The sequence below is a fragment of the Trachinotus anak genome, unplaced genomic scaffold (assembly GCF_046630095.1).
Source record: "Trachinotus anak isolate AG129_WGS33_773 ecotype Australia unplaced genomic scaffold, CSIRO_AGI_Tana_v1 ptg000014l, whole genome shotgun sequence".
In the NCBI taxonomy this organism is placed as follows: domain Eukaryota; kingdom Metazoa; phylum Chordata; class Actinopteri; order Carangiformes; family Carangidae; genus Trachinotus; species Trachinotus anak.
This window is the reverse complement of record NW_027273865.1, coordinates 2,360,535-2,387,760: the sequence shown is the minus strand read 5'-3', so window position 1 is coordinate 2,387,760 and position 27,226 is coordinate 2,360,535. Positions and strand designations below refer to the sequence as shown.

Sequence of the window (27,226 nt, the reverse complement as noted above, 5' to 3'; positions counted from 1 at the left end):
TAACAAAGACTGCACACTGTTTATGACGTTAACTGTTTGAGCAGCTTTTTGACGACAGAGGAAGAAAGGTCAACTATCATGTAAGACTCACTGCATCTACAGCCAGATGTAACAGGCCTGTCTCTGTGTGTGTGTGTGTGTGTGTGTGTGTGTGTCTCTGTGTGTGTGCACACGCGTAACTGTAGCAGCTGAACAGCCGCTGTTTTGTTACGGTCAGACACTCAGAGGTCACGACCTTCTCTGCTCAGGTCGACTCCTGTTTGCTGCTGCTTAAGTTAAACACACACAACATCAACAGTGTGTGTTTGTGCATGAGTGTGTGTTTATGTAGCGATAGTGAACAAACTGATGTTTTCATATAGAGACTTTTCTTTCAGTTACTCTCTGACTCTGGACTCAATGATAATCTGCAGCCACGATTACAGCTATAAAATGTTAGTGACAGTTGAAGCAGTTAGTGTGTGTGTGTGTATGTGTGAGGTTGGAGGGTTAAGAGATGACATGAAATGTGTTTATGTGCAAGTTGGAGGGAAAAGATAATGAAGGATAAAAGTAAGTGAGTAAGTAAGTGTGTGTGTGTGTGTGTGTCACAGGAAGGAAAGTTCGAGTGGTGGGCCAGTGTACTAGTATGTGTGTGTGTTTGTCTGTTTTAACAGGCAGCAGGTGTTGAGTTACGGCTGCTGCACACCTGTCAGGTAAGTTGATTGTGTGTGTGTGTGTGTGTGTGTGTGTGTGTGTGTGTGTGTGTGTGTAAAAAGGGAAAACTCAGACAAGTCGACAGGTGGTGGGAAAAACCATCACCCCCCCAGTTCACCTCGGCCCCTCCCACCTTCATGTCTTTAACTATTACCTGTTTTTTTTGCTGCTGCTTCTGTTTGTTCTTCGCTGTTCTGATGAGAAATCAGCTGCCATATAATATTCTATATGAAGTTTACCTGATCGGCTCATAATGGATGTTGATGGGCAGACGGACAGACGGACAGACAGGAAGAGGAGTAAAGATAAAAATAAAAGAAAACAGATGTAGAGAAGTTATGTTATGTGTAACCTTACAGTTCTGTGTAAATAACAGAAGGAGGAAGTACAGCAGGAATATGAAGGAGTAGAGAGGGAATATGGGAGGTGTAGTGGAGGAATCCAGAAGCAGAGTACAGTTGACAACGTGAAGAAGTTCAGACAGAAAGCACTCTGATGAACCTGTTATCACATCTCCATTGTTTCTGTGACAGTATAGTATAGTCAGTCAGAGCACTTCACCGATTCACCTTCATGTTCCTGTAACACTGTCAGACATTTCCCACAATGCATCTCAAGTGCCAAAAGTTGGGTGATTGTGGTGTCTTAGCAGCGAATGTATCCCACAGCCTGTAGCCTGCAGCACAGATGATGAAATATAGTAAACTACTTCTTCTACCATATAGTCTTGGACTGGGGCTGTCCCCTAAAGTCAATGAGCTGATGCATCAGTCGACGCTCCCGCCTCAGCTGCTGAGGCAGGCAGGAAAGATGCTCCAGCCTCGGCAGCTGATCAGCAGATGCTCCATTATCAGCCTCCATGGAGCTCGGTGGGGCAGCAGCACTGCAGGTGAGCTGGACTGACACAGACTGGACAGAGACACACTGAGAGAGGAGCCAGACATATACTTCACTCTCTGGCTCTCTATTTTAGGTCTGACAGCACGTCTTAAGAACTTGTTCTGAGGAGACCATGAACCAGCTCTTAGAGGAGGAAGAGGAGGAGTGTGAGGACACGTACCGACCACTCTGGGTGCAGCAGGACGTCGGTGAGCTCCAGCACCAGAGTGTAAGGAGGCTGGTAGTATGGCTCCTTCAGAGGGTCAGGCAGCAGCTTGGGGCTCGTCGGCTCAATGATCATCTACAATTATCAACACACACACGGATAGACACACAAAGCAGGTCACACTGTGCCTTCAGAAATCAGTGCATATTAATATATTTCACAACACCTTCCAGAGTCATAGGAGGAAGTTGGCAATTCTGAGAAAATACTGGAATTTCTGGTTCAAAGGGGAAAATCCAGCCTACATACAATTTATACTTATAATAAACAGTTCTTCTAGTAGCTACTAGATAACGTCCAAATCAGCTCATATTATCTCTCTAAAAAAAAAAAAAAAAAAAAAAGGAAGATATACTTTCTGTAAGATATACTTACAGAAACCGAAACTACTAATACAGTTTGTACAACTGAAAATCTTGACTCCACAACTTTACTGAGGAAAATCCACCACTACAATCTGAATCTACATATTCAGCCCCTTCTTGCAGGAATCTCATATCAAACTGATTTGAGTGTGGTGTGTGGTTGGCAGAAGGTTCAGTTATCCAGGAATCAGGATAAAAGCATTTCCCATCTAGTGCCAAGTACAGCAAAAGTGAAAAAACTGGTTACCACAGTAAAACCTAATTTTATCATAACAATTCTGGTAAGTGGGTAAAAATGAGAACTGAATGTTTGTACATAAAGCTTTTCATGGTGAAAGTAATGAGCTTGCATTAGTTTTTGTGAATCAGCTTTTCTCTGTGTAACACAAGACTAAAAATAAAAGTACTGAAAGTTGTAGAAAACTAAGAAAACTGAGTTTAAACCATTTACACAGTAACCTGGTGAACATCACAGTGTGATGATCATCCCATTCACTGGAACCGGAAAGGCCCTCAGAACTTCAGAACCACTTTATGTGTGTGAATGTCTCTGTGTATATATCATATATTTTATAATAGACCAGCGGTTCCCAACCTGTGGGCCAAGGTGCACTGGTGGGCCAACAAATCATTTGCAAAACAGTATAATTGGTGAAATAATAATAATAATAATAATAATAATAATAATAATGTTAAATGTTTTAAAATATAATGATCTTTAAAAACATTAAAAATGTTATAAAATCACAATGTCTCATTTCTTTTCTTGTATTTTCACTGTGATCAGCCAATGACAGGAACTTTTATGTCGTCCCCGGCCGGACCACATCATTAACTTGTTTATTTTTTTGTATTTGTTATTTTTGTTTATAATTTTTATTATTTGGCCTCCATATTGTTACAGGCTCAGATGTGGGCCACCAAAATATTTGCAATTTTCATGTAGCCATGAGTTGGAAAAGGTTGGGAATACATGGATGGATACATGGATACAATGAGTTCAGCTTTTTTTTCTAGCCCATGTGTGTTTACATTTTGGAAAAACAGCAGATTTATGGGCGTTTATTTGCAGTGGTGTTATCATGTCTGCGTGTTTAGGTTTGACTGAGTCATGACTCAGATATTTGACACTGAGGCAAGTTTCAGATGTTTTTGGAGTTTCGGATATTGACATTGGATAAATTGTTAAATTATCTTCTTCATCTGATTTGGTTTGGAGATCAGTTTGGTGTTTTGATATGATATGTGTGTTAATGTAACTTGTAATATTTTGTGAAAGTAGTTCTAAAGAAAAAAGGTTGGAGACCCCAGGTCTAAACATTATCATATGTTGCTATCAGCCTTTGGAAAAACCCCACCTATGCAACTACATGTCGCAAAATTTCAAGGGAAAAAACAAAAAAAGCTTTAAACGGAATGATCATTTCCTCCTGGTTTTACTTTAACTGTTGATGATGTCTGACTCACCTGTCTGTAGTCTTTGAAATATTTGAAGGTTCTTTTCAACTGCTGGACAACTGGAGGGTCTGAGAGGAAGAACAGAAGCAACACAAAAAAAGAAAAAAAAACAGATCAACAAACGTCATGTCTTACTTCTCCATTTATAGGTTCGAACTGTTTCACAGAAGAAAATATGAGGGAAGATTAGTTGAACTATAAAATGTGGTTTGATCCAATTCAATTACTTTCACCTGGAGAGGAACAGAGCAAAGCTGGATGAGATCTGAATGGTCACGAGGCTCAGCTGATTAGTTGTTATCAGTGTGGTGATCAGAGGTGTCACATGGTTCGACCTGCAGCCTCGGAACTGATCAATGAGGCTGAGGCGCGACCTGCTGATGACGACGCTGATAAGCCAGCTAGATGAGTCCTACTAATGACGCCTCCAGCTGTCAACGCGCTGATGACTAATAATAATAAAGACTTCGTTTCCCATGGGGCCGTTGGCTCATTACTGCAAACAGCAGCACAATAGCAAGTTACACACACATGCGCGTGCCTCTCTCTATCCCTCCATCTTCATCTCCAAACACACTCGCTGAAGCTAGCACGCTCTGGTCCCCGGGGACTCGATCCCCCAGAGTTCATAGCAGCGTGCTGAAGCAGGAAGCAGAAGCCATCTGCCACAGTCCTGCTGTGATGATGCGCTGAGTATGTGTGTGTGTATACTGTATGTGTATGTGTAATGTGGATACCAGATGGGGGGTGGTGAATAAAGGTGGGAGGGTGGATGTACATGTAAAGATGTTGGAGGAGAAAATATCTAAATTTTTAAAAAAGTGTTTGATTCATTTTTACTGCATCAAGCTGTTAGCTCTAAATAAAGATTCACTCTGTCCTTTGTCTTCCATGTGTTCATGCTTTCAATCCCGCCCCCAGAGGAACAGGACACACGTGGATGTGAGGACACAGAAACTGGTGTCTCTCAAAAATAGAAATATTTAAGCGAATGAATCTGAGGGAAAAGTTCAGGTTGATCCTGAAACAGAGAAAAAGAGTTTCAACCCATGTGTGTGCCCTGTCCACAACCATCAGTGTGTATGTACTGTCCAATGCTGTGGACCAGCAGGCTCCTGTTTTTGGTGAACGGTAAACTGAACTTTGGGACTGAACTTTGGGTTTTGGGTTGTTGGCTACACAAAACACAACTGGGGTGATAATATGCAGTCTGCTGGGGAAAAGGATGTTTAACCCGCTGTCCTGCGCACACACACACACGAGTGGTATTTCAGTAAATTGCAGTGTATTCCTATGATGTCAGCCTAGTGAGTATGTGGGGATGTCTCCTGTGATTGTTAATGAACGGTGGTGGTGATGGGGAGGAGGGAGGAGTGGAAATAAGGCTTCAGTCAGAGGATGACACGAGAAGGATGAAGAGCAGGAGGAATATTTGTCATCCTGTCAGCTTCCAGCACTGAGAGGAGGACGTCACTGCTCATGTAAAAATCAACCAGGTTTTCAGGCACTAGAATCACGGCTCTGTGGATGGTCATGTCTGTCTGTCAGTTGGTCCGACACTTTTGTCCTGATGGAAACATCTCAGCAACTACTGGATGGTTTGCCATGAAATTTAGTTCAGATATCTATCGTCCCTGGAAGACAAATCCAAATGTCTGTCACTTAGTGCCACCAGCAGGACTTACTGTTGGTCCAAAGAAATCTGATGATGTCACACTCTAAGCTCTGTGACAATCTGATGTTTTGACTGCAGCTTTTTACAATTTTATGGTTTTGTTGCACTCATACACACATTTCAGTTTCATTCAGCTACTTCTTATGGCAGGGTACCAAAACAGAGGATGTTTTTACAGCAGAAGTTTGAAATGCCTTAAAGCTCCATCCAGTATAAAGGTAGATGTCCATGTGTTTGTGATTATAAAGCAGGTCTAGGTTCTACATTAACACTGTGAAAGTATCAAAGCCTCAGTCCACAGAGAAATGCACACAGCCTGTATTCAGAAACTGAGCCTTAAAACCAGCTGTCAGGATTTCTGGAACTTTGTGATGTCACAGCAAAACAGTCACCACCCTCAGCCACGCACCAAGCCCCGCCCACCTGGACCCACCATCCAACCTTGAAGGATTTGGTTTTTCTGAGTGTTTACCTGAAATCTGCTATATCTTTATATTTACTCACTCAAAAACAGTCAGCCAATCAGAAGAGAAGCTCAGATCCACTCTTCTGATTGGCTGACTGACCTGTTGTTACTAGAGCTCCAGAGAGAAGCCTGAGAGTGGAGATGTAAAACTATACTGAGATGGTTTTTGGTTCTTAAAACCAAAAATATATCTTCTGATGGAGATCAACACTTCAGATAAAACAGTGTAAAAGTGTTAAATATGGAACCTTTAAAATAATCTTAATTTAGGACCTTGAACAGTTTTGGAGAAAGTTAAGTTTGTATGTTAGCTTTTATCAAACAGAGAGAAGTTGATCTAACGCTTTTAAAATACTTCATTTAAATCTAAATGACCTTGTTTATGCAAACTACTTATCCTGACTGAAGTTAAAGAAATCCAAACCAGTCAACAAATACATCTGTACCACGTGTCTGTTTGGATGTGAAATAACTGGAATTCCTGTTTGTCACGGGTTGCTGCCTGTGTGTGTGTTTCCTCCTGATATATTCTGGGAGTGAAGAGGCCACCTCCTCCTCTTTCTTTTCCACTCTTGTTTCTCTCCTTTCATCTTCTCCCCCTCTCTAACGGTCTTCATTTCATAGTCAATGTCGGCTCTTTGTGTGAGAGGCCTCGCTCCATTGAGCTGTCAGATCAGACCTGTTTGTGCTCTGAATCGGCTTGGGTGGGCCGATGTGGGCCAAACAACTTTCCTCCTGCCCTGGTACTGATCTGCCAGTGTGACGCTGAGGCAAACCCAGCTGAGGTTACCACGCAATGAGAGCACAAAACTGACTACTGTTATGTTCTGGGCAGGTAGTGTGCAGTGGCTTTATAGAGCTTGTTTGATGAAAACAGCAGCATGTTGCTGCTGAAAACACTGACACCACGTCTACACAGGAGGTGCAGCATGAGCAGCCTGTTAGCAGAGCAGCATCAGCTTCAGTGTGTCTGTGTCAACACACAGGATCACAGTGGAGATCACCACCATTCAGAACCTGACGCATAATCACTGTAGTAACGTGTGTAAAGTGGAAGAAAATGAGTTTCAAGCACAGAAAAACACTGAACTGACAAACATTTGAAAGAAGCATCAAAGAGGCAGAAAGATACAAATCCCAACTTCCGGGAATCTCGACCTGCTGAGGCACATCAGTGTAAGTGCCCTGTGTAGTGTGTCACAGTGGAACATCTGGGACGCCTCACAATAAGACTACAGCCTGTCAGGATGTCATTGGCTCCTCAGTGGGTTCAGTGACGTTGATCAGTGGGAGCAAAGATCTCTCTTCAACTGAAGAAAAAGAGGAAGGATGTTGTTGCTGTGAGGGTGGACCACTGAAGTCGGTCCATGGCACAAAAGTCATGAAAGACGACAAGCTCTGATTGGTTGGGATGAAACAAGCTGTCGCAGCAAGAATGTATGAGAGCACGATCAACTAAATTGACACAGTGAGGATGTGAAAAGACAAAGACATCCTGCAGCCGGATGCAGGCACCAAACACACAGCTTCAACCTAAGTACTTCAAACTTCAGGATCAATATTGTACTTCTGTGCACATTTATTTTCATGATATTGTCAGGACCAAATATTCCCTTTGACAGAATTTGACATTTCTGTGATCTATAACATCAGCAGTACAATAAGTTTGGGTGTTAGTCCTCCAAATTTAAAGAACGAGGCATTTACAGCTGCCAGTTTTAAACTGAAAATCAACAATCGTACAAAGAGGAATCCACTGGAGAAAAGGAGGCCCTGACACCAAAAAGGAGTTTGAGTAAGGAAAAATACAAAAACATTTTTTAAAAATTCACACTTCATCTTGAAATAACTCCACATATTTGGAAAATGAAGGAATCTGTTTTGATGTGTGATTTCCGTCATTTTTCCCTTCATGAGAACATATTCCCTTTGAAAGCGGTAATAAGCTTTAATGTGGGAAAGATTGAAAATAAATAGAGAGGATGGACAAGAAAACAAGCTGAACAAAGGTAATTCAAAAGAATGAATGGAGGGAGGGGCCGAGGAAAATAATGAGAGAAAAGATGAAAAGACGAGGAAAGATAAACAGAGTCAGTTAGGAGGAGAGGGGCTGAAGGGAGACGGGAGGAAATAAGGAAAGGGAGGGGAGTAAAGGAGAGACAGACAGATGTGGGACGGAGGAATGGACAAAAGATGAGGAGAGGAAGGAAAAAGATGGACGAAAGAATGAGAAAGAGGCAAAAAGAAGAAAAGGAAGGAAAAAAAAAACATGGACATGGTGGAAGAAAAGGAGTTCGGAGAAAGGGAAGGATGAGGCTAATAAAAGTAGAGGTGAGGAGGAATAAAAGAGGAAAGAGTAAAGGAAGGAGATAAGAAGGACACTGAAGAATGAAAGGAGCTAAGGAAACAACAACAGGAGAGAAGGAAAGATAAGAGGTAAGGAGGTAGGGAGGGAAGCCAAACATGAAGGAAATTAGGGGTGAAGTCAGAGGAAGGAGGGATGAAGAGAGAGATGTGGAGAGATGGACAGCTTTTGTTTGGGACAAACAAAAGCCGTGGTCAGGCCCGGCATCTGCTGCACAGCAACACCTCCTCCTTCCTCTGTCAATCATTTGTTTTCTCTCTGGGTGACAAACGACAGCATGACCCAGCCTCTTTCATGTGAGTGTGTGTGTGTCTCTGGGGAAAGTAAGTGTAAGTGTGTGTGTGTGTGTGTGTGTGTGTGTGTGTGTGTGTGTGTTCATGTTAGTGCAGTAGAGGTGAGCAGGCTGGGTGATATGGTTGAAAACACGACCACCACCTCGATCAAATATTTAAAATAATAAAGTGTTATCATTTTCAATGTGTTACAATTAAACTGATGCTGGGTGCAGGAGGATGTTAGGATGTTCCCTCGTCCTGAATTCTAGGTTTTTGGTTGGAAGCTTGAAATAAGGTCTGTGGTAAACACAGGCTCTAGGGATTTTTACCTTTTATTCTATGACATAAAATCCATCTGTAAATACCTCAGCCCTGATTTCTTTAAGCTTCTACGTCTCTTAATAACAAGTGTCTAAATGAGACCACAGAGGTTGTCGGGGCGTTAAATGTCATCAGTCCAACATGAAAACCGATCTCCTCACCAGTCCACCTTTACAGCCTCGTTGTGTTTATTACAACCTGTCACTAACTTTGTCAGAGGAAAGGCTTTTGTAGAAGAGCTAAGAGCTAAATTACAAGTTAAAGTTTAGTGGTGGTGATGGTGAAGTCATGTGAGCGTGGTGTAGTTGGTTCATAGCCTAACATAAGCTTTTTACTGCTGCTGATTGTATTCAGGCTTCAAACATCATTAAGTGGAGTTCATTTTGCTGAACAAAACCTGTCAGGATCAGAAACTGTTGCTGATCAGTGATCCAAAAGCCCATGTAAACATCCACTGGCTTGTTTTCGAGGGAAGCAGGGTGATGTTAAGTTCCTGGATGGCCAACAAAAATACATCATTCCTGCAGCACTCCATGATATTCAGTTTACTGTCACTGAAGACTGAAAAAAGACTTAAAAAAATACAGTCAATTATCAGATTTGTTGAAGATTAATTTCAATTTCAGCTTTTTTAAGATCGCGTCTCTGAAATGAAAATTTGATTTTATTTGTATTTGTTTTATTTGTGCTCAGCGTCACACAGGTTTTGACGTAACTATTCTGAGAACACGTCTGAAAACCCTGAAGACTTCACAACTATATTATTAAGGCACAGAGAAAATCCCTCAGTTTAAAGCTGAGAAGTTTTGGTCTGTCTCCTCCATGTTTTTGTGTGTGTGTATTTTTGTAAGGAACACACACACACACACACACACACACACACACATACACACACACACACACAGGGTTATTATAGATGTCATGAAATCCAAAGGGGACTGCTTTGTGTGATGTGTGTGCATCTGCATGTCTGTATGAGGTGTCACATTTCCTGGTTGCCATGGTATCCGACGCTCCTCTGCATTACGCACACGAATGCCGCCACTTGGCACACAAACAGAGTCTGTAGCCAAAAACGGCCCACAAGACCTATTTATACATCCATTCATCCATCCTTCCATCGTCCACCTTCCACTCACCTTCTGCTGCTCCAAGAGGAGGGGGAGGGGGAGGGAAAAGAAAGAAAGAAAGGGATGGCTGAGTGTGAGGATGGGATGGAGGAGACGATTCTAGAGGAAGAGAGAGGAGGAGAATGGAGGAGGTCGGGATGGAGCAAGAAAAGATGAAGAGGAGGAGGATCGGACTGAGAGGACGAAGGAGCAGAGCTTATCTATCTGTCCTCCCTGAGGGATCGTGAACTTTTACCCTGGTCCCTAAGCTCATCAGAGATGATTTGGCCCTGGTCCATGAGGTCCCTAAGAGGCCTCTGAGGTCATGATTGGCCCTCATTACTCTGAAAAGGGCTGCTGGAAAATGTGCAGAGGAGCATTTAGATCGAAACCATGTATAAGTCAGTGAATAATAACTCAATATCATTTATCACCTCTCAGTAAAATCAATATGTGATGATGTGACGATCATATGATGATGTCATGGTCATATGATGTCTTCACCCACTGGCTGCTGCGTCCAACAAACTCAGTTTAACCCTCAACAGCAAAACAACCTGAAGCTGTTTTAGTTAAAAATGAATATTTAAAGTGTCCTGTCAAGGGGGCTCACAACCTCCTATTTACTTCATAATAAAAACGACAATTATCTCAGTTGAAAGGTTTATATTGTTAAAGCTTTGCAGTGAATTTTTACAGTAAATTAGTAGCAGAGGGTTTTTTCTTCACAGTAAAGCCCCTTTTCACTGGTCCAAAAATCCAAAAGACCCGCCAACATTGTGATTTTGTCTGCAATTTGTTATTGTTCTCTATCAAAACAATAACAAAAGATGGCGCTGGGTGACATTGTGATACAGCATGGGATCATGGGAATTGTTGTCTCTCTGTTCAGGAGTCAGGAGCTGAATTCTCCACAGAGGTCTCCTCCTCTCCACAACAAACACACCAGTGATTACAACCCATAAAAACAGCCAGTTTCATCAACACAGGATTTCAGGGAAGGGCTGAGAGCTGAGACTGCTGCTAACCTTTGTTTCCACTGTTTCTCTGATAACTTGTGAACCAGACATTCAGGAGGTTTTAAGGTCTCCTCCTCTCCACAACAAACAGAGCAGGTCATTAAAATCAGTAGAAACACCAAAATAGTTTCAGGTTAAATATCCGGGATTTGCAGACGCTCTTCTGCAGACATGGGATGTCTCCGAGCGGCTGGAAGCTGAGCTGTCTAACATTTACTCAGCCTGTTTCTCTGATAACTTAAGATCCAGACGTCCAATGACTAATATCCTTCATCCAGTTAAAGTGCTTAATATGAGGCTTAAAACTGGATAAAAGCTTCTGACAGGAAATCACAAAAAGATGATATGACATCACTGACAGGCGACCAATGATACGGACCATTACCATGATTAAATTGACTGTCTCTCTGGTTTGAGAATTGATGGAAACATTTGCGATAATGTAAGAACACAACTCAACACCATATAGAACAGTCCAGTTGTTTTTAGTCATTAACTTGTATTTATCTTATTGTCAGCAGGACAATGAGCTGACTGACATTAAATCCCAGAGACTCATCCAAACATTAACCTCCACCATAACTTTACCAAACCCTAACCTCAAAAGCACCAGTCTCATGTTATTCTATGTGTCTGAAAAATGTTTAAAATCTGTGCACACAACAGCTGACTGACAATCAATCACATCAATCAATCAGTGCATTGTGTCAAGACATTTCATGTGCAGAGCCAAAACAACAGTACATTAATCCCTCTCTCAACACACTCTGTGGCTCTCGGCTGTAAACCCACTGCTTCCTCCTGAAGATGTAAATCAGTCACTGTAGTTTTCAGTAAACATTACAGGGGACTATTTTTAGTGGCAGATTAAAACACATTTATTGTTTGAATGTGTATGAGGGGCAGCAGGAGCAGGTGTGTGTGAAACTGAGATAAAAATCTATTACGATGTGCGTGTGTTCAGAGTGATGAAAGAACGTGAAGAAACAGTGTGGCTAAAATTTATTTTCAATAGGTTTGCAGCTGTGAGCTGTACATCAGGACAAAACTCTCCAGTTAAATGAATTCTGATCGCCTGCTGATACTAGTAAACCCTTCATCAATAACTCCCAGTCCTTGAGGCGCAGCCCTGCCTGCGCACACATCCCTCCTTCTGTTCATCAATCAATCCATCAATCCATCGATCTGTCTGTCAGTCTGTCCATCTACACATCCAACAATCCATTCCATCCTGTGGTCTCTCTGCATGTATGCACCAGACTTCATTCACTTTTTGTTCAGTTTTAGTTCAGCCAATAAGCTGCAGACTATAAACAGCACATGAGCTTTATGAGCTGCAGAAACCAGGACAGAGATGAAGACAGATGGACGGACAGGTAGAGACAGAGAGGAAGAGAGGAGAGGCGGTAATAAAGTTACAGACACAGAGGGAGGGATGAAGAGGTGCAGTTTTGTAGTCAGATGAGGAGAAAGTGGACCCCTGGGAGTATTTTATGATGGACGGAGAGACAGAGGGATGGAAGCAGGAGGAGGGATATGGACAGGCAGGAAACACAGACTGGACCTCTGGGAGAGAGAGTTATTGATGAAGTGATTATAAGCAGCAGGAGATCAGAACTCGTTTAGAGGGGGAGTCTAATCGCAGCAGATCAATGTGAAGATCTGAAGCTTTAGTTAACCAGTGTCAGCCGAGACTGGACTGGTTCTGATGTCGCAGATTAAGATTTTTTTTTATCAGCAATAGAGATTTAGTCACAGCTCTTGCCTGATTTCATCTCTTCTAAGTGTGGAAACAGAAAGACAGGTCATGAATACATTTAGTCACAATGTTCACCAACATAATGAACACAAGAGAAAAGTTTGCAGCCGTGACTGAAAACGCTTCTGTTCATTTGATGACTCACTTTTTTCCAGATTTTGGGCAGTTTGGTTGTTTCCAGAAGACAGATGAAATGACCTATAACTATCTTATCATTCTATATCATCATACATTCAAGAAGCTGCTGTGACCTCTGACCTCTGTCCTGTTGGCCTGATGCTCGGTCTGCTGCCAAATGTCTTTCTCTGAATAATTCCCCAGAATGTAAATGCCTGTGTGTGTTTTGTGTTTTGGGTGGTGAGCTTGGGGTGAGGGGGTGAATGATGAGACAGGGGCATATGGATGGTTGGTACACACACAGACACACACACTCACACACAGTGAGAGCAGTTGGCAGTGCCACAGAGGGTCTGTGAAGTGATCCATCATTCAAACAAACACTGACACTGAGACACACACACACACAACACACAACACACACAACACACACAACACACACACACACACCACTGCCAGGGTGTCAATAAAAACACATATGTTGAGTAGAAGGTGGGGGGTTGGGGGGGGGACTCATCTGAACCGAAGAAGGGTGTACACACACACACGGATGAAGGTGTGGTCACACTCACCTCTGTCGAACTCATCTGGAATCTGTCAGAGAGAAAAGAAAATCACAGGAGAGAAAAATGTTTAAAATCTGTTCACACAACAGCTGACTGACGATCAATAACATCAATCAATCACATCAATCAATCAGTGCATTGTGTTGACAGTAAAAGTGTCCCCATCACATCATTTACAGACTGACATCAGTGAGGACAGGTTTCACAACTGATCTGAGGAGGAGGAGGAAAAAAAATAGAAAAAATTAGGAAAAGGAGAAGGAAGAAAAAAGTTATAATGAGAAGCATAAAAACAGAAAAGTTATAATGAAAACAGAAGAAAAGTAAATGTAGAAAGAGAAACAAAGCAGCTGAAGAGGAAGGAGACCAAAACTGAAAGAAACATGGAAGAATATGTGGAGAAGAAAAAAAAGGTAAGTGTGAGGGAGGAAGAAAAGGAGTAGTGAGAGAGGGAAGGACAGAAAGCGGGAGGAAGGGAGGAATAAAGCCTGAGGAGGAGGAGAAATGTGAAACAGCAGGAGAGACAGAGAGTGGAAATGATGAAATAGAAGGAGCAGAGGAACAGAGAGGAGAAGCAGGAGATGGAGCAGGAGGTTGATTGTAGAGGAGGAGGATGAGGAAGAAAAGGAGACAGAGCTGTGCAGGATGCTCAGGATATGAGACATTGGAGCAGTGGTGAAGGACTCCACCTGGTGGCAACACCGTCAACCTCACATCGACACACTCCATCATATAAACCACAGGGACTCGCACAGAGAGGTTCCTCTATTTAAAGTGTACACACACAGAACCAGGTTGCAACTAATAACTATCATTATGGACTGATCTGCCCACTGACACGAAACACTCAACTAACACGACCACAAACGACGGCTCGTTCTAACAGAAAAACAGTGAACTTCAGGACAGTTTTAAAGTTAGTTCCTACATAAACCTGTTACAGAAATATTAATCACTTAATCAGATGAGTCCAGTCATCTCGAGGGGTTTATATTCAAACCCACGCACTGAGGTGTAACACATGAAGGGCCGAGCCTCACGAGAAGAGAGAGACTTTTTAAATGGGTGTCTAACCACTTTGTAGCTGGTCACACTGGATTTCCATTATTTCACCTGTTCAGCTCTTAATAAATGAAGAGGTGATGAAGAGAGACAGAGTAAAATAATGCCAGAGGTCTGTCTTTTCTTTCCTTCTCTTTAAGTTGCTCATTTTCGATCAGGAAACTAAATTAAACTAAATCACGACCGAGTCCAAATACTGATACAGACTGAAGGTATTCAGTTCCATTTTCACTTCAGTTCTATTTGTACAGCACCAAATCACGACATACATGATCTCAAGGCACTTCCCAGGGTGAGGTCAAGACCATTTTATTATCATAGACGAACAGTTCCCACCATGAGCAGCACTTGGTGACAGTGGAGATGAAAAACTCCAGCAGAACATGTACCATGTTCAGTATCAGACACATTATCAGATACTCAGGAAACAAAACTGGACACAGGTCCCTGAGGAGTCTCCAGGTGAAGATTCTGCAGTTAAAACCTTCAAACAGATGAACTCCTCTTCATACACATTCAAATCTTAGCTCAGATTTGTAGGATCACTGTACTTGACACTGTGACCAACTTTAATTTAAAAATCAAGTATCAGTGACTCCAACAAAGAGGATGAACCTGTGAAACGTTCTCTCATGAAACTCAACAGAACAAAGACGAGAGGTCATTTAAGGAGACCAGATGCTAACATACAATGGTGAATTGATGTCAGGGGCAGAGCCCAGCTGCTGCTTGTTGTGTTGTGTTGTGTGGGTCAGCGTGGACCGAGGTGTGAAACAGGCCGTTAAAACCCCATCGACACCTCAGTACAACCGCAGGGCTGCAGCCTGGGAGAGCAGGAAGGGAACAGGTTCCCACACACCCAACACGGTGCGGCAAGTTCAGTACAACACAGGCCACTCTGCCACAATCTGAACACAATCACAACTTTAACTGTACGCCCTTAAATTCAAATATTCTTAGAAGCAGGACAGACTGAGAGACAGTTTAATACTTCATGAATTAATTTCACAGAATACTCTCCTTCCTGACAGACAGCAGATCAGTCCATGGTGAAGGACAGATGCTGTTCTGCCACACAGACAAAATATTATTATATACAGTGTAATACTCACAGCCCCTGGGATGTAACATACATTCAACCCAACATTTTATCAGCGGTTTCTCAGTCTGATCAGTGCCATCCACAGGAGGCAGGAGGTAGGATGCTCCATGTGAGGGAAAACACACAGAGCTGATATATTTCATATACGTACTGAAAAGTGATATAAGTCACAATTATAGTGGGAAAGGTTATATTTGCATCTCACTGGAAAAAAAAAAATTAAAATGATGATGATGTGATTTTTGCTGGGCTCTGTACCAAACAAGCGTGTTCCGCTAGTCTGGAGAATATGATCTGCAGGCCAGGGCAACTCTGTAGCACCAGTGTTTCATTTCTAATACTATGTTGTAAAATGTTTTACATGATCAAAAAATGTGATTTAGATATTGAAGTTAATTGTGTAGTCCTATTAGAAACCAAACATTAAAGGATAATTCCAGTTTATTACAATGTGGCTCTTATTTTGATAGTTTTGTCTATTGTTTCCTTCAGCAATAACAATGTTGTTTTCACTGGCAGATATGGAAACACAGATCTCAAGTCAAAACAAAACAGTCTGGAGGACACAGTGCCGTCTAAAGTCTCACACAGCTGGAGAACATCTGTGTGCCATTTTCAAGGTGCAGTGTAAAAAGTAAAGAGTAAGTGAAAAGTGAAAAGTGTGTGCAGATGTTTTTCCATCTTTTTGTTTATCCCACATCATAAAAACACATTCTTTCAAAGTTTGCTCGTTTCCATTTAACTTTTAGATTGTATTCTTCACTAGGTCACATGTACTGACTTTGCCCTCTTGGTTTTAACAATCATCTGTGGACGGCTCTGACTTTAGGCTGACGACATGTGCACTATCTAACCGTGTAATACAACACGCTGAGTGCTGCAGCAGCAGCTTGGCGGCCAGCACACTTCATCACACCTCCCTGACACAAGTGTCCAGTTCTGACACACATCAGGTCCAATGAAGAACAGCTTAGGAAGGTGAGATAAGTGTGCAGTCTGAACAGCCCCTCCCTCAGTGAGCCGCGTACTGCTTGAGACGTCATCCTGTCTACAGACTGAAGATGTGAGCAACAAGTTTAACTTAAGAAGCTAAACTACAGCAGCAGAAAGAGAAAATAAAGGACCTGCCACAAAATAACAAAATATGTCTTATACCACAACACTGAGACACACGTTTTTAATGAACTTGCAAAAGTTTCTAAAAAGATGTTTTGATTTCATCATGTCATCATGGGTTATTGATGACATGATGAAGACAGAAAGTCAAAATTAAAGTTAAAATTAAATCTACAAACTGTTAAAGTGAAGGAGTCTGACGCCACAGTTTATCAGTACTATGAAATAAAGAACATGTAGTCTGACAGGATTTGTACAGATCAAGCAGTTCATGTGAATTTCTCACCACACACACACACATACACACAGAGCTGTAACAATTCGTCCAGTGGTTCCTGGGGGCCGGGGCCTCTTGTGGGCCACAAAGGTATTGCAAGTGGGCAGACAAATCCTTTGCAAAACAGTACAAGTGAAAAGATGTGATTATAAAAAGAATAAATAATGTTTTAAAACAAAATGATCTTTAAAAACATTAAAATGCTGAAAAACTGTGTTTTTTCTCATATTAAGGCCTGTTACTGTGATCAGCTTTTACATTGTCACTGGACGCACCATGTTGTATACTTGTCTGCTACCTCAGTCTGATTGTGAAGATCACATCCATGGCAACAACTGGAGAATCAAAATAGGTGACTGGTTAGCAACAGGAACAAGTAAAAGGAAAGAGTCAGGAGACAGATGGTGAATCCACAAGTGATCTTTACCTGTCAGACAAAAATAAAAATGGAGCTTCCCCTGCTCTCAGGTCAGTCCTGAATGTTTGACGGTTATCATTAAAGTGCTCTAAGAACACAGTATTTGGCCTCCGTGTCGGGAACCACTGGATTAGTATATTAGTCAAGCAACAGAAAATTAATTGGCATCTACTAAGACCATCAGCTGATCATCTCAGTTATTTTTCAAGCTAAAATAACAAACAACAACAAACAGGAAAACTGAGGCATCTCTTCGTCTCACACAAGAGTAAATCACACGTTCAGTTCCTGAACTGTTGTAAATATTCCACATCTTTGTTGTAAATATTTTACTTTTAATTTTACCTTTAATTTTATTTATCTTCAAGTGTCTTGTTCTCACTCTTGTTTATACTCTTTTCCTTCTTCCTATGTTATTGTTTTGCACCAAACACCTGAACAAATTCCTTGTATGTGAAAACAATTGGCAATGAAACTGATTCTGATTCTGATTGGATAAAACAAGACATTTGATGACATAATCATTGAATTTATGCAATAATAACAATAATAATAATAATAATAATAATAATAGTTATTTGCAGCTAAATATATTTCACATATTAAAAAAATTCACATGAATGCACATGGACTTTCGAAAAGGAATTTTAAGTTGCAGAAGATTTTATGAAATAATCAAATAATTAGAAAAAGTGATTGTGGTATTTCACTCAGGATGGAAATACAAGATGAGGGAAGTGGGTCCTGATTTCCCGCACTTTCACCTCACAGCCTCCTGAAAAAGGTTTGAGCACATTCAGATGTCAAGTTGATGAGAAGTTTGTCCTTTGAAGAATTTCTTCCCAGAGTTTCACCTCCGACAGCTGGGACATGGACCCTCTGAGGGGGGGGCAGAGGAATAGGAGGGCAGGAGAAGTGTGCCTCAGCTTTGAAGTGACTCAGTCTGCCTAGACAGGATACAGCCAAGAGTTTATAATGTGTGACAGCGGGAAGGAGAGGCCTTTACAACAGAGCACGGAGGAGAGGACGGGTCCTCGTTCCCGCATCCTCACTCAATAACCAACACTGAGTTTACAGAAGCTGGCTTGAATGTAGGTGAAGATAAAAGTAAAGATCACATTCATGTCAGATTAATCTGTTGTTGATTAGGAAGACTCACTCATCAATACAGTGCTGCAGGGATTATGTATTTTTGTAGGCTAAACCAGATGTTAGTGTCACCCTGGTTCCCACCACAATCAGCTGATGGGATTTCTCCATTGTCTTTGGATTATTACAGAAAAAAAACAACAGTTTCTGATCCCAACTTGTTTTGTACAGCAGGATAATCTTCACTACTGACACCACTTTATGATGTTTGAAGCCTAAATACAGGCTGTAAAAGTGGACTGGTGAGGAGATCGGTTTTCATGTTGGACCGATGACAACCTCTATAGTCTCATTTAGACACTTGTTAGTAAGAGACAGAAGAGATTAATGAAATCAGGACTGGGGTATTTACTGATGGATTTTATGTCATAGAGTAAAACATGAAAACGTCAATAACCAGCTCATTAACTAATAATGAAAATAATCATTAGTTGCAGTCCTGTGCTCAGCTGATCAATTTACTGTCTTTCACCCGTTTCTTTGAAGTAAACTACATTTCCCGGACAAACACGCCACAGAAAGCACCAACACATGCAACATGTCACAGTCCGTTTCAGCAAGCGTCCTCTGAAGACAAGAAAGGGGTTTGGGATGAGGAGGTGGGATAAGTGTGCCCTCTGAAGGCTCTAACCAGCAGCACAAGACGACATAACACTGACATGAGGAGTGTGTCATCTGATGGTCCTGACAGGATGTCCAGGTGAGATAAGTGTGCTCTTTGAAGGAAACAGTCCTGCCCAGCTGTGAGGAAGTGAACCAAGCGGAGACCAAAGACACCATCAGTCCCATGTCCACTCATCCTCACGTGACAGCTGCCTTCATTTGGCCCCAGATATGGTGGAAAAACCAGCTAACTTCCACCTTCAGATAAAAATTATGAATTGGATTCAGATCAGGTGACTCCTTCTTGTCTTTGTACTAATTAAGGTCATGCAAAAAAGAACGAGTGAAGTATGAACATAGCATCATGAATGTCCTGAGCCAGATGATGGTTTGTCCTGCTGGTCATCAAACGTCACAACTGTGATCCTTGTGCCCATGAAAATTATTATTTTTTTGGTCATTTTTGGGTTGATTATGACAGGGACAGTCACAAAGAGGCAAAGGGCCTGAGCCGGGTTCAAACACAGGCTGCTGCGGTAAAGACTGAGTCTAAATGGTATGTGCTCTACCAGATGAGCCACTGTTCCCTGCCCATTACATTTTTGACTTTTTTGAGGAGTGAGACTCTACTTTTCAGGTGTCAGGTGCTGTAAAAGTCTGCAGCAGCACATTCATTGGTTTAATCTGGATGACAAAACTGTCAGAAACAAAATCAAAGTATTTTATGTTCAACAGAAGACTCCAGTCTGAGATACATGTGATTCTTCTGTCTTTTGCTGTTGGAGGTTGAGCAAAGACAATAAATATCATTTCCCTATGGATGACTCGACTTCCCGCATCAACAGCTTCAAAGTCACAAAGACAAAGGCCACTTAGCAGGAAGCCCCCCCCCCCCCCCAAAAAAAAAACACGTTTGGCTCTCTGGTATCAACAAAAGGATCCTAATGTGAGAAGTGTGCCCTTTGAAGTGGCTCGTCTTCCCAGACCAACACCTCCAGCAGCAGTTCCTGTCTCAGAGCTCAGACATGGCCTCCGTCCGCCACGATGTCAACACTGACCGCCATATATTGATTTTATTTATGTTTTTTTTTTCTTTTTCATTGCAGAGCTTGAACAAGAGCATTGTAGAGCTGTTCACAGTGCACTGATTCAGAAACAGTTCGCCAGTATCACCTACTTCCAACCTAATACTGAAACTGAGGGACAATCTGTGATCCAGAGGTTCACAAAATGCAAGACAGGAGACTGTCATCTTTCGGAAACTGATTGACAGCCCCTGTATTTGAAGACATGACTATAGCTATAGAATATTTATCAATTATCAATATTTCAGGTGTTGGGTGAAACTAGATTTTGGCAAAATACACAAAACAAATCTAAGCTCCCGTCTTGACTATTGTAATACACTTCATGCTGCCATCACTCCAAGCTCCTTTCACTGATACAGCTGGTACAGAACACTGCTCGGATGTTAGCTGGCACCAGGCCATATGAACACTTTACTGCAGCACTTGTAAACTTTCACTGGCTGCACGTTAAATTCCACATTGATTTTAAAATTCTGCTCAACATTTTCAAAGCATTAAATGGCCTTGCTCCAAATTATATCAAGGATTTATTAACCCCACATGTGCCTGGGAGTCTTTAGTGTCTTCTTTTCATCACAAAGCTTTTATTAAAGTCTATAAATGCCGTGTTTTTTTATATTTTCTTGTAACTTACTTACTGTTTTGTAATATTTGTTTTTCCTTTTTTTATTGCTGTTTTTAATTCCCTTTTTCCTATATAAATAAAGTATATTATTATTGTTATTCATGCTTAAATATACAAATGTCAATTAGATAGTGAACTGCATGAGAAATAAATAGAAAGAAAATATCGGTTATCATAAGCATCAGCTTATAACGATCTGACCGTGACAGATTTGATAACTATCAGTGGTTTCCACTTATTCTGATCCGATCACATGTGGTCACTAGAGACACATTGTAACGGCAGGTGTGAACTGGTGAACTTAGAGCTGTCCACGTGTGGTCAGATCACCAGGCGTGAACGGATCACCAGGTGTGAACAGGGCCTTTGATGTTCCCAACTTTCCCAAACTCAAAGCTCTGTCGAACACGATGTCTCAGCTCCCTGTCGAGTGTGCCGCCCAACCACATCACCCCTTACATTACAGTAGGACAGTGAACAAAAGGGGTCGTGAAGGTGAGATAAGTGTGCTCCCTTCCTTTCCCACACCGACGCCTCTCGTAGCTCCCTCCGTCGTCTGCATGACGGCCTGTCCGTCCAAATTTACACCTCAGTCAGACAGACACACATCACACAGACCTGTGAAGTGTGCCCTTTAGCATCCTGCAGAACAGGAAGAGGATCTCCACCAGCACACATCAAAAGGAAGAAGTTGGAAGAAGAAGTTAACGGCAGCATGCTAAAGTGTGCCGACACAAATCACTGCATCAGCTCGACACTTGTGAATATCCCATTTGAGCCTGAATGGTTGGCTAAATGTGTCTTCATTGTGTGGACACAAGTTTGAGAAACATGTGTGTTAATCGTTGAAAGGAACCACATCTTGTGCCATCAGTTGACTTGTACTGGATTCATTACAGAATCCTTCAGTATCTTCATTTTTGTGAAGGTACAATATGTGCAATTTCCAGAAGAGTTGGTATGTATTTCATGTATTTATGTATTATTTGTGTGAGAGACAGTAAAACCTACCGTGTTTCCTTGCTCGTCCACTGAATTGGTGCCTAAAAAGGAAACAAACAACAGATTATTATTTCAGTAGCTCTGACATTTGTTTCATAGGAAAACTTGCAACCCACAACCACTGTGAGGGTTTTCAACGAGATACAAAGAGAACATCCACAATTTTCAACACAAGTTCAAGCTTTAACATTTGTTTGAGTCATATGACTCTGTCACCTTGAGGACGATTAACAGTCATTATTTTTCACTGAGTTTGTCAGATAACCTGCATGAAGGAGGATTTACTGCAGCACTGTTAGGTTAGACTGCGTTAGTTTTAGCTTGGTTCCTAATAAACTGACAACTGAGCGTGTAACAGTCAGCCCAACTAAAGACTTGAGCTAAAAGAATTAGTTCATGAATCAATTAGTCAAACAACAGTTCTGATAACTTGTAACTGAAGATTAGCTGTTTTCTGTGTTTTCCATAACTGTAAACTAAACATATTTTGGTTTTGTTGCTAAGACAAACAGGACATTTATAGACATGATCTTGGGCCCCGAAAACAAGGGATGGGCATTTGTATTTTTAAATGCATAGACTATATCTTTTAATCAAAAGAATAGCCCACAGATAGATGGATGGAAATAATGGGCAGTCGTAAACCAAAACACATTTCATTAAAGAGACAGCAGCTATTCTTCTATGCTTCCCTGAAAAATGACTAAGCATCCCTCCAGTGTCTTTGTATGAAAGCTTCATTAGTATTTCTACGGTTTCATCACAGTATTCATAAGAGGTTAGACATAAGAGATTCAATTCCAAAACTCAACACGCTGTATCATGTGTTATTTAGCCAGATCTGGCTTTTGTAGCACTATCACCGGCAAATAAGATTTGCACGTAACTCACATCTGCTGACGTCTGGACAAACGTAAAGAGTATTTCACAAACTTATCTGCTGGGAAACCACACAAAAGATGCTAACAAGCACATTTTCCCAGAGCCGCTTATGGGCCACAATCTCCACAATATCTTCACAGATTACTCCACATGGCACAGACGTGATTGATCGAATCCCAAATTATCCCAAATTCCCATTCAGTATTCCATGTGTGCAGCAGAAATATTCCACAACAAGACAAAAGTTAAAAGAGGGTAAATCTCCAAAGCATCCAAATATCAAGAAAAAAAATTAAGATATATATCCTTCTTCTGCCACCTCCCACTCGACAGAAGACTGTATAGATGAAGATCAAGATGGAAAAAACAGTTCCAAGTGCGTCATGCTGTCTGTTCGTCCAACAGCTTCAGAAATCACACGGAGAGAGAGCAAATAAAAGCAGACAAAAGCAGGGAAATCCAGTCGAGGCTTTCACCCAGAATACAAATAAAAACTTTAGGGTCACTTAAAAGCCTCAAGATGAAAAAACAAAAGCAGCAGTAACCTCATGAGAGTGACTTATGAAACAGTCGGTTCACTCATGTCCTGGTGTGGTGACTGTATTTGACTGACTGCTGCCAAAAACCAACTCTCCCTCTAAACTTCCTCTAAGAGAAGCTGATGACTTACCGACTGTCTTTTGTCGTCTTCACTTAAAAGGTCTCCGACACAGTCGGCTCTGCCTAACATCTGAATTTCTGTGTGCTTCTCTCCAGAATCTTTTCATCTGCTCCAGACTGAAAACTAAACCTACTGCTCCAAACTTCACTGACTCACAGCTCACATGTATTTTCTACCCAACACACTGATGATTTAAGCCTCTTTAGACTTCAGCCTCAGTGTCACTCTTCTCACCTCTGACTGACAGTTGCTAGGTCCGCCCACCTGTGGGCTGCCCCTCTAAACAGGAAGCTGAGGGAAATACAGTGACCACATCCAATGCCCCCTGTTCCTGTCACATAGGACAAAGCTAAACAGCAAATCCTGAAAATCTTGACCTGGAGATGATTTGTTACTTTTGTGTGAAAAATTACTTTTAATCATAGTTTCTGGTTAATTTTCCGTTGACCTGCTAATCAATTAAACAAAAGGTTTTGAACTCAGACAGAACAGAATATGAAAACTGTGATGAAAACATAAAAAAAAAAAAATTACATTTAAAAAACCTCTAAAGCAACATCAAAGAAACAAAATCATAACAGAACTCCCTGAGGACTGTTTTCATTGAGAACAGCAAACACACTCACCAAATATGTAGACGATGCCAACTGCCCCACCCAGTCCCATGAGTCCCGCCAACCGCAGCACCATCTTCTTAGCGTAGGCGGTGTTCTCCTTCTGCTTCTTGTCCTCCGCCTGCTCTCCCTCCCTCTCACCCTCCTTTCCTTCAGGAGGAGGTTGGCCCTGGACAAAATAAATGACCATCGTTAATGTTAACAAAAGCTGAGCAGATGAGCTGCAGTGTCACTCAATCGTGGACTCAAAGTTTGAACTGATGCGTGAGTGTAGACAGACAAATATAAGAGAGTAACTGCCCTATTTCCCCTATTTAAAAAAAATCATTATCATTGCTAAAAGGATTGTAACTGGGGAATTATTTAATTACAAATGAATCTCTCAGCAATTCTGAGATTAATAATTCACCCTTTTGTCGATAAAAATGTAAAAACAGATCAAATATTCAAATAGTTCCAAAAGCACAAAGTGATGTCAAAAAAACCAAAGTTATAAAGCCAAACATTTGCTTGTACCAGAAACTATCAGCCATTTTTGATCTGTGAATTTGAAAGAGTAGGGAATCACAAAAATCAAGATTGTCACTTCTCATTTTTCTCTTTCCTTTCTTTCTTTCTTTCTTTCTTTCTTTCTTTCGAAACACACATTTAGAGACACACGTTTTCGTTTGTCTCTGTGTTCAGACTGAGGACAAAGATAAACAACTGCAGAGAGCATCGCCTTCACATACAGTTAAAGGGCACACACAAATGACTCAAACAGTGAGCTGCTGGCTGCTGCTCAGAGTAGTAAAACGGATCCGTCTCATCCTTAGGCTGGCACTCAGAGTCAAACACTAACAGCTGTAGGGATGAGTATCGTTAGGATTTTATCATGCTGCTCATACTGTTACTGGTTCTTTTTCATAACTAAATATTTTTTATTATTATTATTTTAAATTTAGAAAAGGATTGGAATTGATTAATAATTCTAATATAGTTTTTGTTGTGTAAAACATGCCACGAGACTGCAGACAACCTCCCTGCTCTGCTGTTCACTCTGCACTATGTGTGTGTGTGTGTGTGTCTGTGTGTGCACTGAGCAGAGGGCAGAGGGCAGAGAAGTACCTTGACCATAAATGATAAAATGGAAAATCAGTCTGTGGCGGTCATTGTTGATACTGTGGCTGGCGGCCACAAATAAATCAATGTATAGGAAACAATGCATTGGTTGAAAATATTGATGTTGCCACATTTTCAGCGACGACATCATCTATTAAGTCAAACAGGCCCAGGCTGATTACAGTGTTTGTGCTCTTACAGATGTCACAGCATAAAAAAAGGGAGCCAAAATTAGCATGTCCGCCTGGGTTTCATGTTTACATGACTGTCGATCGGTGACAGAGCCAATAAATACCTGTTACTACTGAAGAGTCAATTGACCTGGGAGTGAATGCTGATTGTACCCTTTTACACCAATGACAAATACCTGATGTTAGTGTTAGCTGTTCTTTTGTCCAGTGTTAAAGAGCTTTATCAAATGCCCAAAACAACATTATCATTAGCTTTCTAAAATACAAAATACAGAATGTATAGCTAATGTGATACACATACAAGATGAATATCAATTAATAAATATAAACACATAACATACTTCATTGCAACCAATTTTTCAAAATAGTCTTCTGCAAATAATCGCATCTTAAATCTGTCAGTGGGTTAAAGGTTGAATCATCATTCTTCAATACAAAGCAGCAAAGTTTGAACTCTTTCAACCTCACTCTTCAAAAAGGAGTGTATAAAATCTCTTTCGTTTGCTCATATTTATGGATGACCCTAATTTCATTGTCAATTTGTTGACCTCAACACATCCAGCTTTTAACTACATTTCCTAGTGTACTCAGAAACAGTGCTGCTGTTTGAGAACAGACATAAAACACCAAACTCTTTTCTTCATTTAAAACTCTTGGCTGGGTAAGGTGATCAACGCTGTGACACTGTATAGTTGTATGAAGTGTTTGAACCATGAAGGACTAAAGCTTTTTCTGCCCGTCATCAACTGCTTCACCACTAATGGCTCAAGAGAAAAACTGAACTAAAACTAAACTGGCATCCTTCAGTTAAAAGTCACATGCATGTGATGTTCTTTTATTATTATAATTACAGTGGAATTTAAAGTCAGTGACGCTGTCAGTTTTTTTCCCATGGCTTTCACTTTGCGTCTTTTAGGTGGGGGGCAGAAACAGTCACGTACGTACGTGTGTGTGTGTGTGTGTGTGTGTGTGTGTGGTCTGCTGCAGATTTGGGTTATGGGGGGAGAGGGGAGGGGACGGGTGTCTGTTCTGACCTTCAAACCAAACAAACCTTGGATGTCAACGCTATTTATCTAACAGCTCCTGCAGATAAAACGACAACACACAGTTAGTTCAGTGCGTGTGTTAAGAGCTGATACACGCAAGATCCGCAACATTACAACGAGCCATGACTTGAAGCGGCTGTTGCTAACTGCATGCTTAACGTCAAAGCTGACCAGAGTATTAAAAGACATGGAAATTAATTGAGTATTTGTTGGAAAATGCAACCGTCTGGGTTCAGGGAATGACGAGAGACAGACAAGCTGTCGACCATAGTAAAATGCATGCTAACATTAGTCAGCTAACTTCCTAGCTAGCTAATCTCAGGTTCATTCATTCAGAGGACTGCGGTGACAAGAGGAGCGGTGGAGTAGAAATCTAACATTTCTAAAGCTGACATTTATCCAAACAAAACTAACACACAACAAACATTTACATGTCACTGTCACTCTCTGTCAGACAGAGAAATATTTAGACGTAAGCTAGCTTTCAGCCTAACCAGAGGTTGATAATGTCAGAGATGTGGCTCTGATTTGATCTACACTGGCAGCTTGGGTGGGCGGGGTTCCCACTTTCGAACCCACATGCTGCTCTCCCCTTCTACATCGCTGTCTGCTGATTCACAAATCGAGCGCACCTACGCAGGCTCGGCGCCTTACCTGACTCTGCTGCTGCTGTTGGAGTCTCTCCTGGAGGATAGCCTGAGCCAGTCCGCCCGTCGCGCTGCCCGCTCCAGCTGGCGGCTTATCCGTGGACAGTGTCCGTACAATGTCCACCACAGTCGAGGAGGTGGAACCCACAGCCCCGCTCCTGAGCCTCAGGAGGCCCCGGCTCGCTCGCACACACATGGGGAACACAGACGCCGCCGACATCTTGGATATTAGCAGTAGCTGCCGGCGAATGTGTGTGACGCGAGTCTAAAGGACAAAAGCGTCCGATTGGCTCGTGGTGATTTGAGTGGCAGGCAGGAGGCGCAGTCAGAGAGGAGCGAGGCCACG

At 41.6% G+C, this 27,226-nt stretch overlaps 1 protein-coding gene across 1 annotated transcript in view; it reads right to left on the bottom strand.

The window, feature by feature from the left end:
- Nucleotides 1-27,226, bottom strand: part of timm50 (translocase of inner mitochondrial membrane 50 homolog (S. cerevisiae)) — a 38,918-nt gene extending 11,692 nt beyond the window's left edge. Inside the window, exons 1-6 of the mRNA XM_071497362.1 lie at nt 26,888-27,226; nt 23,908-24,064; nt 21,748-21,779; nt 13,303-13,324; nt 3,634-3,692; nt 1,757-1,876 (exon numbers count right to left, since the gene is read on the bottom strand). Coding sequence (XP_071353463.1) covers nt 1,757-1,876; nt 3,634-3,692; nt 13,303-13,324; nt 21,748-21,779; nt 23,908-24,064; nt 26,888-27,100 — 603 coding nt within the window. The 5' untranslated portion in view covers nt 27,101-27,226. The remainder of the gene's footprint in view (nt 1-1,756; nt 1,877-3,633; nt 3,693-13,302; nt 13,325-21,747; nt 21,780-23,907; nt 24,065-26,887) is intronic.